Source organism: Megalopta genalis, chromosome 13 (genome assembly GCF_051020955.1).
Source record: "Megalopta genalis isolate 19385.01 chromosome 13, iyMegGena1_principal, whole genome shotgun sequence".
Taxonomy (NCBI): Eukaryota; Metazoa; Arthropoda; class Insecta; order Hymenoptera; family Halictidae; genus Megalopta; species Megalopta genalis.
Genome location: NC_135025.1, coordinates 80,289 through 95,752, shown reverse-complemented (window position 1 = coordinate 95,752; position 15,464 = coordinate 80,289). Strand labels below are relative to the sequence as shown.

The 15,464-nt window shown below is 29.7% G+C and overlaps 3 protein-coding genes across 4 annotated transcripts; 2 read left to right on the top strand and 1 right to left on the bottom strand.

Moving 5' to 3' along the window:
* Positions 1-93: 93 nt before the first annotated feature.
* On the top strand, positions 94-3,534 carry Phax (phosphorylated adaptor for RNA export). Its single transcript, XM_033484255.2, has 4 exons — positions 94-848; positions 1,060-1,669; positions 1,770-2,045; positions 2,118-3,534. The coding sequence occupies exons 1-4, from the start codon at positions 798-800 to the stop codon at positions 2,381-2,383; spliced, it is 1,203 nt and encodes a 400-aa protein (XP_033340146.1). The 5' UTR covers positions 94-797; the 3' UTR covers positions 2,384-3,534.
* Positions 3,535-4,666: 1,132 nt separating this feature from the next.
* Positions 4,667-10,850, bottom strand: mute (gon-4 like protein muscle wasted). Of its 2 annotated transcripts, none has more exons than XM_033484194.2 (16): positions 10,514-10,850; positions 9,984-10,427; positions 9,605-9,898; positions 9,261-9,532; positions 8,994-9,169; positions 8,734-8,930; positions 8,336-8,653; positions 8,087-8,279; positions 7,901-8,026; positions 7,108-7,773; positions 6,835-6,991; positions 6,192-6,747; positions 5,881-6,109; positions 5,084-5,797; positions 4,895-5,015; positions 4,667-4,770 (listed from the first exon to the last, which is right to left on the bottom strand). In XM_033484194.2, coding segments are annotated over exons 1-15 (4,395 nt in total). In that variant the 5' UTR covers positions 10,516-10,850; the 3' UTR covers positions 4,667-4,770; positions 4,895-4,964. The 2 variants fall into 2 exon arrangements, with proteins under 2 accessions (XP_033340085.2, XP_033340086.2); XM_033484195.2 differs by having other exon boundaries at positions 8,087-8,225.
* A 1,158-nt stretch (positions 10,851-12,008) lies between these two features.
* Positions 12,009-15,399, top strand: LOC117228436 (allergen Tha p 1). The gene is made up of 2 exons (XM_033484198.2): positions 12,009-12,322; positions 13,581-15,399. Exons 1-2 carry the CDS (start codon positions 12,157-12,159, stop codon positions 13,742-13,744), a joined length of 330 nt encoding a protein of 109 aa, XP_033340089.1. The 5' UTR covers positions 12,009-12,156; the 3' UTR covers positions 13,745-15,399.
* Positions 15,400-15,464: the final 65 nt, after the last annotated feature.

The following is a 15,464-nucleotide window of genomic DNA, read 5'->3' as shown; positions in this document are numbered from 1 at the left end:
TGGCCATAGTTGTATATTTCATAGCTTATAACAGCTAGAGATATAACGAGAGAGAGAGAGAGAGAGAAAGAGAGAGAGAGAGAGAGAGAGAGAGAGTTGCCATGAAATTCCTCGACGAGAGTTTACTTAGCGGAACACAGGAAAAGTCTCTTGAAAGATCTCCAATTTCATGTAAACAAAGTCAAAGCTCTGAGCCCCACAGAATAGGAAATCATAAATTCTCAGTAAAGGACCTCTTGGACCTCTCTCTCAGTCCCCAACCCCGAAAATTTCGCGTGTAATACCGCCACAACCCTTGTTTTAACGGACCTTGTCCCCCGCGCGCGAATCAACTTTCGCGTCCTCGTGCGCGCATCATCGAGACATCACCACTACCAATCATCAACGAGCTGCAACCAGAGCGAGTCATTCGACGTAACAACTCTATATAATATTTACCCATTGAACAGATGCAAAACGATTGCGATTGTAGTTGCATATATATATATGTGCATGTAGTCGTACGTATTTTGTTATTCTCAACGCATTTCAACGCACTTTCATAAATTGTTGCATACCTATATATGATTATTTCATATAAGAAATTTTATTGTGATTTTGCACGCACATGTAATATTTAATACCCCATCGGTAACGCGAAGCCATAGTTTCATTTCTGTAAGTGTCCTCCGTGCTGTGGATGAAGCTAACATTATAAATTTGGTGTAAGCGAACAAACTTAGTGGGAGTTTTTCAGTGACTGTAATTGTATTTGATATTTCTTCTTTGAAGAAATTGTGACTTTTGGAAAGAAAAATATGGAAGCGGAACCTTTAGATCTTGAGGATGGCGAAATTATCGATGATGAGGTCAGATATATCATAATTCGATAATATGATAGAAATCTAACCTCTTTCAGCCAAGATGAAATTAAACTGGAACATTGAAATTCAAACGAATTTAAATTATTTCCATATAACTTAAGTTAATATAATTATAAACTCTACATATAACATTTTGGATAAGATACCTTTTATAACGGAATGTACTCATTAATTATTTCAATATATTTTTATTTAGGCAAGTGATATTGAAACATATAACATTTTAAAAAGACCTCCTGCAGTCTCATGTAAAGAAGAACACTCGAAACTAGGCTATAATGACGAATCTGACGATTCCGTGGACACTGAAAGCGACTCTGACTCAGATTCAAGGCATGTCAAGAATAAAAAACCCAAGCTAAAATTAAAACGAACCAGAAATTCAACAAAAGGTTGGGCAAACACAAATGATAAGTATAAAATTTGGTGCACTCAAGTGCAAGAAGATTCTCTAACGGAAGATTTAGTATTATGTGGTGTAACGAAGAAACATTACCAAGAGCGTAACGTTGAAAATTATAATATTCCGCACCATTATTCCTTAAATGGTAGCTGGAATGTACTACAACATAACAATAATAGTTCAGAAGATGAAAAAGAAACTGAAAGGAGATCAACAAATAAAAGAACAAATTCAGACAGAAGTAATGTCAAGCTAAGATTAGGAAAGAAATATAATGCAATGGACGTAGATAAAAGAGCTGTAAGAAAAGTAGCAGACTTAAGTACAACAGTTGAATCAACTGATGCAGATGTTGCTACTGATATTGCATCTAAACTTAATGAGAAGAAAAATCTTTTAATAAGTAAGAAACATTGTTCTATTTTACATTTAATCATACAAGTGACTAATTTGTGACTTACCATGCATATATATATATATATATATTTTCTTTTTGCTTATAGAAGTAATTGTGAATATAATTGGTAAAGAAAAAGCTATTGACTTTTTCCAAAAAACAAGAAAGATTGAGGAAGGAGGTGGTTTGTTAACAATAAATGGATCTCGAAGAAGAACTGCAGGTGGAGTTTATTTTTGGCTAGTAAAAAACGATGAGGATATTCCGCAAGAAAAAATAAGAGAAATTTTTTACCCTGCCAAAAAAGAGCAAGCTGATCAAAAAAAGGCTGATGCTAGTACTAGGAGACAAAAGGCACAAGAATTAATTAAATGTTTAGAAAGTAAGTATTGTTTCATATTTATAATTATTATTCACAAAAAAACATATTGTAACAAAAATATTTTCCATACAGATGGTTTTGAAAAAGATTTACCTACACTTTTAACAAAAGCCGAACTTTCTACAAAAGAAATAGCGGAAGAAGCAAGATTAAGACGTGGCGAAGGTATGGACAGGATGCCCATGGATTCTGATCGCACAGTGACTAATCCACCACCTAGTCCTGTAACAGATGATCCAGATCACTCTGAACATCCACTTGTACAAAGGCATCTTCAAGATTACGAAGAAGACTTCCTTGATATCGGTATCGATATAGATAGTATGGAAGTACTTTAAAGTTTATTACTATTTTTTTTGTATTTGCAGATGATTTGTACAAAATGAAATTCTAATCTTTGCAGAAGTTATACACATATGCGTGCACGCGCGCACGAACACTCACACACAAGTATGCGAATACAATTTACACATAGTTTGTACGTTTGCTTACAACATACTAAACATAAATATGAAATGTGATCAAAGAATGATCGATTAATTGCAACGACGTTCCATACTGTGATAAAATAATTTATCAAGTGTACATGCTATGGTAACGTGCTGTGTCAGTTTCTTACATTTTCAAAAACGAGAAATATTTTTGTATAGGTTTCCTGTAATGAATTGATTCTAAAAAGAAACCCGAATGAAATCAGAAAGATATAATTGATAGATAATTCAAATATAATAAAATGTTCAGGCAACGTTAGTTATAAATGCAAGTGTAAACTGTGTTCCTTTATAAAAATGATCTCCAACCATTACATTGCAACTGGTTTCATAAAGTGTGACTAATTGATAGTACGATATCTAGATATAGTGCAGATATCTATGCAAAATGAGAAGTTTCTGTATAAAATTATTATAAAATCTGTATAATTTTAAAAAGTTGAAAATGATATATCGATGTTCTTAAATTGTTTTAATATTTTTAAATGCTTAAAATCCGTGGGCTAATGATATCAGTCTAATCAATAGGATAGTACTACTAACAATTGCAATGTTTGTGAGAGATAAAAGATGATTTTTCCAAAGCTTACATAGTTTTTATACCCAAATGTCTCAACAATATACACTGTTATGTTTATCATGTATCATGCTATTGTATTATAGCCAATCGTATTTGTGTGCCTCTCTACTATTTTATTTGGAACAGAAAGTCGAACATTTGTATCGCCCGAAGATACGTGCATTCGGTTTGACTTAATTCATTCCAGGTTAGCTATACTTCTTTTTAAGTTTAATTGAACACGTTCGTTCTTACCATTAAGAAAAATATAAAACAATGTAAAAGGCGTAACAAATATGAAATTTCATATTAATTGCGACAACGTAAGACGAAATTGTTTCTGTTGCGTAATTTTTATGAAATTCTCATTGTTGAAGATTGTTTATGTACATAAAAGTCACTATAAAAATAAATAATGAACTATTTGTACTTTGTATAATGTATTAAATGAATTATCTTGTAATCAAAACTTTACTCAGTATTCTGCATAAAAGTTAATTATTTCAGTAAATAATCAATGAGTAAGAAGACTACTAGATAAAACGACATGTGAGTTGTGATTCAAATACAGTGGTTCAGTAATTATATCTTATATAATTTGGATAACATTTCATAGAAATTTAAAGAAATATCTATTTAAAAAGGATGTTAAAAGAAATGATTACAAAAAAAGTAAATATAGTGAGTCACTATACAATTATATTACAAAATTGAAACAAGTAAAATGAACTACTAATACTCAAGTTTAAGATTTGTTTTTATTTTATGTATAATCAAATAATAATTTTGATTTTACTCAGTATTAAAATGTTACAGCGTTACAATCTGTAATTAAATCGGACCAATTATCACAATCAAATAAAAAGGATGTACACTTCGCGACAATATTATAAGACACTGTACAGTGCGGGACAAAGTTGAGTGGACACTCTTTAAAACGCAATAACTTTTTAAAACTGGCCTAAATGACTTGAATTTTTTTAGATGATAATGGAGTAGTTCACTAGACAATAACTAAAATGTTTTTTTCTAATTTTCCTATTACTTGAAATGGCAAAACATTCACGTTTTTTATTTATTTCGTCATTTTAAGCAACAACAAAATTAACAAAAAAACATTTCGGTCATTGTCTAGTAGAATAATCTCTGTATCATCTAGAAAAAATTCAAGTCATTTAGTCCAGTTTCAAATAATGTATTGCATTTTAAAGGGTGTCCACCCAGTTGTGTCCTACACTGTATATAAAACCATGTAAATCCAAGTAGTAAGAAGAAAATGTTATTGTTTACTTCGCGGGACGTTCTTGAACGCAGCGTCATAGCTAATATACATATAATATATTGTAATGAAAATACATTCTATTAGCCGCAACAAAGTTTCTATTAAACAGAAAATTGTGTAAAATTATCAATATTAATCGTCCCCTGGAGTAAACAATAACACACTATACGCAGGTAAGTAAAATTCTTTTTTATACCAAAGATTTATATGGCTTTATATATCGTCTTACAGTTATAGTATATAATTATTTTGATTAGTCATAATTACAAATATGCATTTATAGAGATAATTTAATTGAAAACATTTTTATTATACATATTTTTATAAACAAGTATTTACATTTTTATTTGATTTTTAATGATTAACATTTCAGCTCCAACATATTAAAGCAGTCTGTAAAAGCATATAAAATTAATTTATATATTATAATTCAATGTAAGAATAAGTGAAGAATTTTTCATATTATAACTTAAATGTATTTTAATAGAATATTCTATATAAAAGAGAATTCATTTACCTGTATTCACCCATTAATACTGCATAGAACAGTATATTCAGCAAAATGCATTTCCTGTGATTCTATTCACTTACATCATTTTATATAATAATGCAAAAAGTGTTTCACATCTGCCTCTAACCTGCACAGAGTTATAACAATTAAAACAGTCTACGTTAAAAATAAGCGATAAATAATCCAAAAACTTACTTCATCAATTGTACGGTCCAATCTTTTACTGACAATAATAATCGAATTATTAGAATATTCTTTTCTAATAGCTTGTAAAAGAATCATATCTTCTTGTCGTGTCCATGGCTTAATATCTGTATTTGTATCCGAGATTTTAACATCATCAGATGAATCCATTTTGTTTGTACTGTGATTTGATATTTCACCTTCTTCATCTGATAAATTTCTTTTTTTCATTTCTATAATGGTATTTATGCCTAATGATTCGTCCAATTTTACATGGTCATCATGCGATTCCACACATTCTAATTTAGTTTGTTGTTTATCGACCTTCCTTTCTTTTTTACTTTTCTGTTGTGTTATCCGTGCTCGTTTTGTGCTGGCACCTATTTGGTCCATACTCTCCATCCTTTTTAAACCTCTTTTTTTATCCGTTTTTGGTGGAGATTTTACATTTCTTTTAGCCTTTACTAATACTTTCCCTACCTCTTCATTATCTTTAACAGGCGAACTTTTCAACATACAAGACTTTTGATATTGTTCGTCAGGATTAGACTCGTTCTTTGATGATTTTCTCCGTGGTCTGGACGGAATAGGAGAAATAAATTTATCTGCTGTTTTTAATGACACGCGAGCTATATTTTCTAATTTTTCTTCATCAGCACCAGGAAAAATAATTTTAGCCGGTCTCAAGCCTTCAGATGTTTGAAGATAGATCTTTCCATTCAGAAACTGTGGGAAAAATTTGATTTTGTCTTATCCGAATTATTGCAATGTAATAAAGAAAATGCTAGAAAATAATACAAATTATTTACTCTCGTTCCACAAGACACACAATGTTCAGAAATACTTTTACAAATGGAATCATCTCCATTATGACAATTGCACTTGCAATTATCTCCGCCATAAGGATCTTCTTGAGAACCTGATAGTGGCAGTTCAATATTTTCGTATAATTCTGATGCATCTTCAGTATACACTTTATTTTTATCATGTGGACCCACGGGACATGTTAAATTTTCAAACATATGCGATGCAAATAAACTGTAGAATATAACAATATATTAGGAAAATATCTTATATTAAATATTGATTTTTGTGTTATTCGTTCTATTGTAAATATTACCTTTCAGGTGGTTTAGCGGTAGGTAATATTTGCAAAAATAAATCCATGACCAATGGGTGTCCCTTAAGTATAGGACCCATAATTGAATGAACATGCTCTAATGTTGTCTGAGGTTCGGACGAAAGTTGAGTGATAGCTTGCATCATTTTTGCTATTCGAGAAGGTTGCTTAGCAAAATATATTTGAGCCACGTTAATAAATTCGCTCATTTTTTGAAGCATTATATATTCAACTGATTTATTTATTATCGCAGCTTGATGGGGCTTTAAAAATAATAAAAAGTCTGTACAAAGTTCAGGATATTCGTGTAGCTTCTCACACACATCCTCGTATAAATTAATAGCTATAGCATCTTTATCTCTTGCTGTTTGCTCCATAAGTTTTTCATTGTGCCGAGCTCCAGGCTCATTAGAAAAAGACAATTCGCTCTCCATTTGATTAATACTATCCAATTTCTCATAATAATCTAAGTATAATTTTACAACAGATCGAAATATGTCAGGACTATTAGACTCCAATATTAAATGTAATTTTTGAAGATATGATGCTGCAAATTCTGTATAATAAAAAATAAAAATGTTTCGTTAACTTACATTTTGTACATCTAACTAAGAATCTTGTAAGATTATTAAGCGAAACCTACTTGATCCTCTTTCTTCTTCATTCAACGGATTTTCAGATTCTAAAAGCCTCTTAATATTTTCTATCTCTCTAGCTTCTTTAGCTTTTTTTCTACTAAGTGAGTCTTTTTTAATAGTTGTACTTGCTAACATTAGTTCTGCTATTTCATCTTCATTATCCTGGAATAAAAAGCGAATTAAAAAATACAATGATAAAAGCTAGACTATTCCCATTGTAATAGACATTTGATAGAGAAACAAAATACGATGTTGTTTGTATTTCCACTTTTACTTACAAGTTTTGGTAATGATTGTGTCTTCTCAAAATTTTTATACATGTCATTCTTTTCTCTAGATTTTAAAGTATTGCAACTGGAAGATAATCCTTTCGGTCCTAGAACTTGAGCCATTAACTTCATATTTTGAGCACTTCTTGTCTTTGCTAATCTAGGCGTAGTTCTTCGCAATTGTGGCAACTCTTGTATTACATCTGAAGACTTTTTAGAAAACTTGGAATGCTTTGATGTAGCCGAAATTGTAAGTATATCATTCTGACTGTCTTCTTCTACTTCATTATTTTGTAATGGTTTCTTTTTCTCTTCTATATTTACTGTATTTTTCAATGAATTATTATGTTGTGATGTGCGTTCTTTATTTACTGTATTAGAATTACATGCTACTGTATTCGACTCATTGCTAGATACTTTTGCTGAATTTTTAGAATTAATGTTCTCATTCAAGTATGAATTATTTTTTGTCATACAATTATTTGGATTCTTTTTGTTCGCAGGCAAAGGTAATATCTTTGGGAACATATTTACAACAGGATTTCGTAACGGATGAATGCTGGGAACAGTTGTATAAACTTTAGCAATTCCATTTACACAGTCATCCTTCTTCATGAGATCATTATAGGAGTTTAATATATGTTTTCTCTTTAACGCATCAATTTTCTGTTCTGTCTGTGAACAAATTCAACCAATTTATTAACACAATCTCATTTCAATGATATAAAAATTATTCTCTATAATTTGTTAAATGTTAATGGAGATTAAAATATCGAAAATATTTTAGATTAGATAAACGTACATTGTTAAGATAATTTTGCCACTCTTTAGGCAAACACTCTATTGATTGATCCTTTGGTGCTTTAGGATCACATTCTCGTGTTATATAATGTATCGTTTTAGGAGCGCAACCCTTTTCAAAATAATGCTGAAAGAATAATTACTTCGTTGTAATACTTTTATTTAAGTAATATGTGCAAATACATACCCTTATGGGATTGCCATCATTTGCACATCTCCTTTTTCGAATATGGCGACATAATGCATTAGGTTCTCTGCATGGTAATAAATATTGAATGACCAATTGCACCGCGTCCATTAGTTGAAGATTCTTCTGTTTGAACTTTCTTGGTTTTGTTGCAACGAAAGGAATAAATTGTTCAAGACCGAGTGCGATTAAACTAAAAAGATGTTAATTAATTCACATCTAGTTAAAAAAGAAAACATATTTACTTACAAATCTTCTGATTTTAGGAATGGAGTACGTGTATATTTATTTATGTCACTCTTGAAAGGTAATTCAGGTAACAGTTGTGGATACATTAGTGCTTTGCTTTCCATAAATAATTTTTTTAATTCTGGATGAAACTTGGGAGTATATTTCCATTTGTTTGAAGAATATATCTCGTTTACGGCATTTTCATCTAAGACAGTTTTTTTTAGATCTTCGGAAAATTTATTATCCAAAAATTTGTTTTCCCAATCGGACATCAATTTTAAAGCATCTACCAAATTTGCTGCATTAAATGCAGAATTAAGACCGTTACTTAAATTCCTGATAACAATGTCACAACAAATTTTAGTTATTGATTATTATAAATTTATAATTTCTATATTATTTAATAACGAACTTACTTTAGACTCGTTATATTCTGTTTACAACTTTTTGACTGAAAATCTAGTTCTGGATGTCTATATGTCATAACAAAATGTTGCACCATTAACTGAGTATGTTGACATAGTTGAACTGCCAGTAATTGCCTTTGATTAGCATTCATTAACTCGGGAACATCATGTTCATAAGTGGGCAACAAATCTGTTACAGAACAAGTCTGAAAGACAAAATTGTATTTTTTTTTTTAAATTTATGAATGTGGTTATTATTGTCTCCTTACCATAGGATTGTTTTCAATAGATGGATTTAAATTCTCCAGAGACTTCCTTTTCTTTGAAATTTCCTGTTCCTGCATCGAAAATGTGTCAGTAAATTCAAACAATTCTGCAATTAAATTATTTAATTCTTTGCGAGTAACTTTCACAGCTTTATCTGCTCGCAATTCTTCTTTGTCCACTACAAATAAATAACTTATATTATTTTAGTAGTCCGAATAAATTAAAAAGCCTGAAATATTAAATTCCAAAAAGTAAATAATATTAAGTACAAAATTCTGTTTCTTCATCGTCTAAAATATTATACTCTGGATCTGCTTCTGGATCATCTTCAACTACAGGTTCCTGAGTTAATGGTTGAGTGAACTCTTTCAAAAAATTGTCCCAGTCTTCATCAATCTCACAGTCCCAGTCATACATATCAGTTGTTATGTCTGGTGGTATAAATGCTTGTTCAATTTGTTCCAAAGGTGTTTCGCTCAAACAAAGTTTTGAACGTGTTCTTTGACCAATACTTTCTTCTTCTGTTGGTACATGAGGAATACTGAAAAGTATTGCCTATAATAAATTAAAATAATTTCATCATAATTTACAAATATTGCATAAAGTATATTACTCTGGAATTTTAAAAATGCCTTCTGGATCATATTGAATATTTTGTGATTTAGGTTGTTCAATTGATCTTGAATCACAATTATTTGCTGGTGTTGTAGGTTGTGAATCTACATCACAATTTATAGAATTATCCGCTTCTCTTTCATCATCACTGTGTTTATCTTGGTCTGGATTGTACTCTTCATCTGAAGAATCTTCTGCTAGTTCCTCTTCGATTAGTACTTGTACTTCTGACGTAGAGTTTTTTACTGGTGTAATTGGCCATGGTATATTAACTTGTGCTGCCGCTAATTCTCTACATAAAAATATTATATTTATATTAAATTCAGCGTTATATAAAATCATACATCATATGCAAAGTGCATCTTGTTATTTTATACTTCGCCTTTGCTCTTGTCAATTTAGGTTCAAATAGTAAATCGTCTTCTGTGTCCTGTAGACGATTTTTAACCATTGCCATTACATATTCATTGGTAATCACATGTTTAATGATATTTTTAACGTTTGTAGCTGTTAAGTTAGTCTTTGCTGCTTTAGCATCAAGCTGTCTTTCAATCTCTTCTTCCATTTCGTTAATGACTGAAGAAGTTTCTTCAACAGCATCTCTTTTATGTTTGCTGGGGGGTTCGTAATTATCAACTTCAGAAACATCAATTTGCAAGTCTGCAGTCTCTGAATCGGAGGATACGTCACTATTAACATCATCAAAATCAACATTAAATGAAAACGATAAGTTACACTTCTTTTTAGTGTCATTTATACAAATGGAAGAGGGAGCAGGTCTGGTTATATCCTTAATTGTAGTTTCCATTGGAGATTGCTCCCTATAAAATAAATTAATTAATTCAATCATTCATTCATTAATTATACATCGATATATACCTATATAACCATTATTATGTCAACTTACATTGTTTAGTTATCACGACTTTGTCTGTTCTATGAAGAAGTATAAACAAACTTTTCATTATACAAAATTCAAGTTATACTTATTTAATGTCTTCCAAATATGTCTTCCAACACCTAAAGAGCATTTAAAGTATGAGTAAATGCATACTTGTGCTGACAACTGATAAATATTCGACAGGTTATAAATAAGCATTGATATTATTATAGGTTATACAGAGGCACTAATAGCAAATACTAATTTACTAAACAAATCACTTTTTCATATATTACATTTCACAATGTATTTACGTGCGTCTATTTACAATTTAATATTTACTACGATTCCTGCTTTCATGCCAACTTACTATTTTTATGATACATATCGCATATGTATAAGGTGTAAAAAAAGTAAATATCACGACTACATATGCTAGACCGATTCTGTGTTCCTGATTTAGTGGAAAACAATGAAAGGTGCCGCAAAATTCACCTTCACTGGTTTTTCAAGGTCAAAATGTTGGAAATTTATTTTGAATGTATCGTTTTCTACTCCTCTCAAAGAACAAATTAGTTAAAGAAACCATGGTATTAGAGCTATGGTTGGTCTTTGAGACGAGGAGAAAGCGATACCTACATTGGACAAAAATATCAATTTTCTGACCTTGAAAAAATCAATCAAGGTAAATTTTTTGACACCTTTATTACATTGTTTTCCACTAAATTGGAAGCGTAGAATCGATTTAGCATAGTCGTGACATTTACTTTTTTTACACTCTGTACATATGTCATACAGTGGCGGTCATTTGAAAAATAACCTTTTTAATACTAAACTAAATGATTTGAATTTTTTTTCAACAATAGAGGAACTAGTCTACTATACAATGACTGTAATACTTTTTTACAATTTTGTTATCACTAGGAATGACGAAAAAAAAAAAAATCTTACGTTTTTCAACTTTTTTATCTGAGCCTATAACGAAAATTTGAAATTGCATTTTATAACTGATATATGTATATGTTGAAAATTGTATTGAAATCAGTTGACACACAGTCAAGCCACAGCCACTGAAAGATATAAAAATTATTATTATTATTATAAACTATTATTCTATTTAATATATTCCGAAATCAACTCTATAGTTATGTTCGAGGAATTGAAATATGACAAATACATCAACAATAATAAAATGCAGAATTTTTCGATTTACACACGTTCAATTTACACATTATGTAAATATCGTTTTAAATCTCATTTAAAGATTTATTAATGAAAATTTTAAACGTGTTTACATTCCCTGCTCAATTCGGCGCAACTTGTACAGTTGCATAATTAAATTAAAGATACTTTGTGAAATATCGATAAAATGAAAAAAGTATACCCCCAAAATGTCAAATTAATGTCAAGAGAGAATAATGATCGTTGTCGTCGTCTTTCGATCGTCTCTTTCAGCTAATGCAATTAAAATAAGTTAAAATGCAATTAAGAAGCGAAGAATGTTAAGTCCATTTGCCCTGAAGGGTTACCCTGAAGGAGGGAACATAATATAAATACGAATTCCGAAATGTGAAACGGTCAGTTTGGTTTGACTACGACTCCACGCAGAGAATAGAACCGAAACATTCTTTCATTTAAAGACACTGAAATCAGTTGGTCGTAAATTAAACATGAAACTGCAGCTTAGCATTTTTGTAACTTTACTTGTTTTATCAAGTTTTGCTGAAGCGCAAAAGTCAGTATCACAATTACTGACGGACAGACGTTACGTGACGCAACAAATCAGCTGCATCCTAGATCAGGCTCCATGTGATGTCATCGGAAAAAGAATTAAAAGTAAGTTTGAGCAATTTTTATCGATGAATTGTATTATGTAATTGTGTATGGTAATTTTAATTTCGGGTAAATTAAGTATTAAAATTAAATATTTTTAATTTTTTAATATTATTATATATTATATATAATATTATAATATTATTATAATATTATTAATATTATATAATATTATTATAATATATATTATTATATATAATATTATTATAATATTATTATAATATATATTATTATATATAATATTATTATAATATTATTATAATATATATTATTATATATTATTATATATCATTTTTAATTAATAATATTTTAATTAAATATTTTTTTGGTAATTCTATTTGGTCCCGTATATAAGGATCAGTATGCATGCTATTGTAATTTATCTACACCTTTCAAATACAAGTGTATTAGTAACAATACAATTAAAATTCGACGAAAAAGCACAGAGCATAAGATTCTTAGTAACAATCCCAATAACTATTAAGTTCCCCAATCCTAGTAAGAAAAATTTCTTATATTAAAATTTCAAGAATTAACTATAGCTGGTCAGTGAATGCAAGTATTATAATCAACTTAAACTGCGATACACCGGCAAATGTGATTCTATTATACGAAAATGTAGTGTAATTTATTAACTGTTGTTATTCAATATTTTAACAATATAATTCAATTGTCTTCGACTTATCGTCAAAAATAATTTTACATTTATTTTTCTTATACGAGTGTATTATTAAGTATATCATTCGATTATAATTTCTAACGTAAAATAAATGTTCTTTATGTTCCGGTTAATGTAGGACGATGTAAACTTAACGTATTCAGCGGGTGTTGCTTAAGATTAAATCTTCTTTTAATTTCTTATTATATCGAATACATCGTGAAAGTCTATGTTACTCTAATGCCTTTTATGTAATAGCAATGTATAACACTTCCCGTTCTACATATACATGCTTGCATACGTGCCTGCCATCTGAATACATGTACATACATAACATATACGTATGAACATGTAATACCTACGTAAATACGTATAATAGCTTCATACATCCTGCCAGCCAATTTCTTTCTCCTCAAAAGTTCATTTCTCTTCAAATCTCATATTATCGTATACATATGTCTACATGTTTAGATATATGTATAAGTGTATAAAATTCATAGTCTAATATTTATTCATTGTGAGATTCGATCTGATATTTTTGGCCGATTTTGCTGATTTACAGTAAACATTTAAGTATCCAAAATCTGTATAATCTATTTGTAGGCTTGTTACCGGAAGCATTGAATAACAATTGTCGTCGTTGTACACCTCGGCAAAGGGAGCATGCGAGAACATTAATGACGCTGATGCAACAAAATTATCCGAAGGAATGGCAGATGATCGTGCGATACTACTCGACAGTGCCGAATCGCATTACTGCTATGTAACTCATTCATCTCAGCACTATTTAATATTATTTGTCAAATACCAGAACACACATATAAAGATTATAATAATGTCGTAAATACGATGGTACCCGAAATTATCATCTTAATCCAAGTACAATATGTAACATGTATACAATCTATAATATATGTATAATAATCTTATATCAATATATATATATAATAATAATCTATAATATATGTATAAATCTATTAAGCAAAATGTTCAAGGTTTACTTCTGGTTGTAAACAATATTATAGTTTCTTATTTATTACACACTCTATTCACTTATTGACCATCATCGTCAGTAGGTACAGCAACCCGCTCTTTACTGGTTTTTATAATTCAAAAAACAAAATAAAAGTCACTGAAAATTTGCTGGAAAAAAGGTAGCGCTTTTCATAAAGGGGCAGAATTTTATTCACATCCTATAGATAATATTCTATTTATTCCACCTGCTTCACAAATGTTAATGTGAGCAGAATTACAATCAGCATGACTAATTGTTGTTAAATCCGATCGGAATGTTTGAGAACACGCAGCAGCGTCTAATGCTTGCGATTATTTAATACAGTATTGGGTGTTAACAGTAACTTTAACCAAAAAATTCTTTATCGTATTTTTACTTAACATGTATATAGTATACAAAAATAACATTCTTTTTATTGATATTATTTCGTTTCGAAAGATTATGCGTCTAGCGATGATGAAATTTTGTCTACTAAAATAGAAGACCAACAACGTTTCAGGTCGAAAATATTAAATAAAGGGGTTTATACCGTTAATAGGGTGTACTGTCGCCTGCAAACTACGAGAAGGTCAAGGGACAAGGTAGAAAGTTTCGATCCTATGGTCGGTTTTTCGCAATATGAAGGAATAATGATGTTGTTTGAAACCATAATACACCTTGCATTCTAATCGGCTTCATGATTGTAATGTCGAAATGAACGCGTCACATGTATAATTAGAAGAATTGAGTAATATCGTAATATAGTTTTATTTCAGCGATATATGTATATATCGCATCTTGGATAATGTCAAGAATAATCTGTTTAAAATGTAAATTATTTCGATGTGTAATGTATGTACTATGTTTATACTCTTTCAGAAGAAGTGCTACTTTGATGATGCAAAATTCTAAAAATATTCACCATTAGTGGGATATGTGTTTCTGTAGTTGCACACTGGTAATATGTATACTAATAATATACGTATAATAAATAAATATAAGTTGAAAAAAGTTATGAAAATATAAATTAATTAAATATATATATATTTATTTATGTATAATAAATATATAAATAAATATAATATACTAATAATAATACAGTTGACAAATTCGTCATATAAGTATAGCTTATTTATTACCACTATTACGTACAATAATTATTAATCTTTACAATATAGCGTCATCTATATTGTAAATAACAAACTGTTAATCAACAATGACAAATAGAATATTATAACCAACCAAACGCAAAATAAACTGTTAGAAGTAAAATATTCTGTGAATGGTAGAGCATTAGGTAATAGAAAATTCAGTGAAGTATGTCAACCGTAGATTGTTTCATGACGTGCATTGTTTTCGTAAACAATTTCAGGACTGCTCACTTGTAAACACTATATAAATAAATAAAATTGCATACTCATTCCCGAATTTGTATGTCGTATAGTTAGAAACATTTAACTATAGTAAAACATAGTTTATTTTATATTCTAATA

Coding starts and splice junctions, on each gene's coding strand:
- Phax (XM_033484255.2), top strand. CDS start 798: ATGGAAGCGGAACCTTTAGATCTTGAGGATGGCGAAATTATCGATGAT. Junction 849..1,059: donor GCGAAATTATCGATGATGAG/GTCAGATATATC, acceptor ATTTTTATTTAG/GCAAGTGATATTGAAACATA. Junction 1,670..1,769: donor GAAGAAAAATCTTTTAATAA/GTAAGAAACATT, acceptor TTTTGCTTATAG/AAGTAATTGTGAATATAATT.
- mute (XM_033484194.2), bottom strand. Junction 8,027..8,086: donor ATGATGGCAATCCCATAAGG/GTATGTATTTGC, acceptor TTATTCTTTCAG/CATTATTTTGAAAAGGGTTG. Junction 6,992..7,107: donor CACAATCATTACCAAAACTT/GTAAGTAAAAGT, acceptor TTTTTATTCCAG/GATAATGAAGATGAAATAGC.
- LOC117228436 (XM_033484198.2), top strand. CDS start 12,157: ATGAAACTGCAGCTTAGCATTTTTGTAACTTTACTTGTTTTATCAAGT. Junction 12,323..13,580: donor CATCGGAAAAAGAATTAAAA/GTAAGTTTGAGC, acceptor ATCTATTTGTAG/GCTTGTTACCGGAAGCATTG.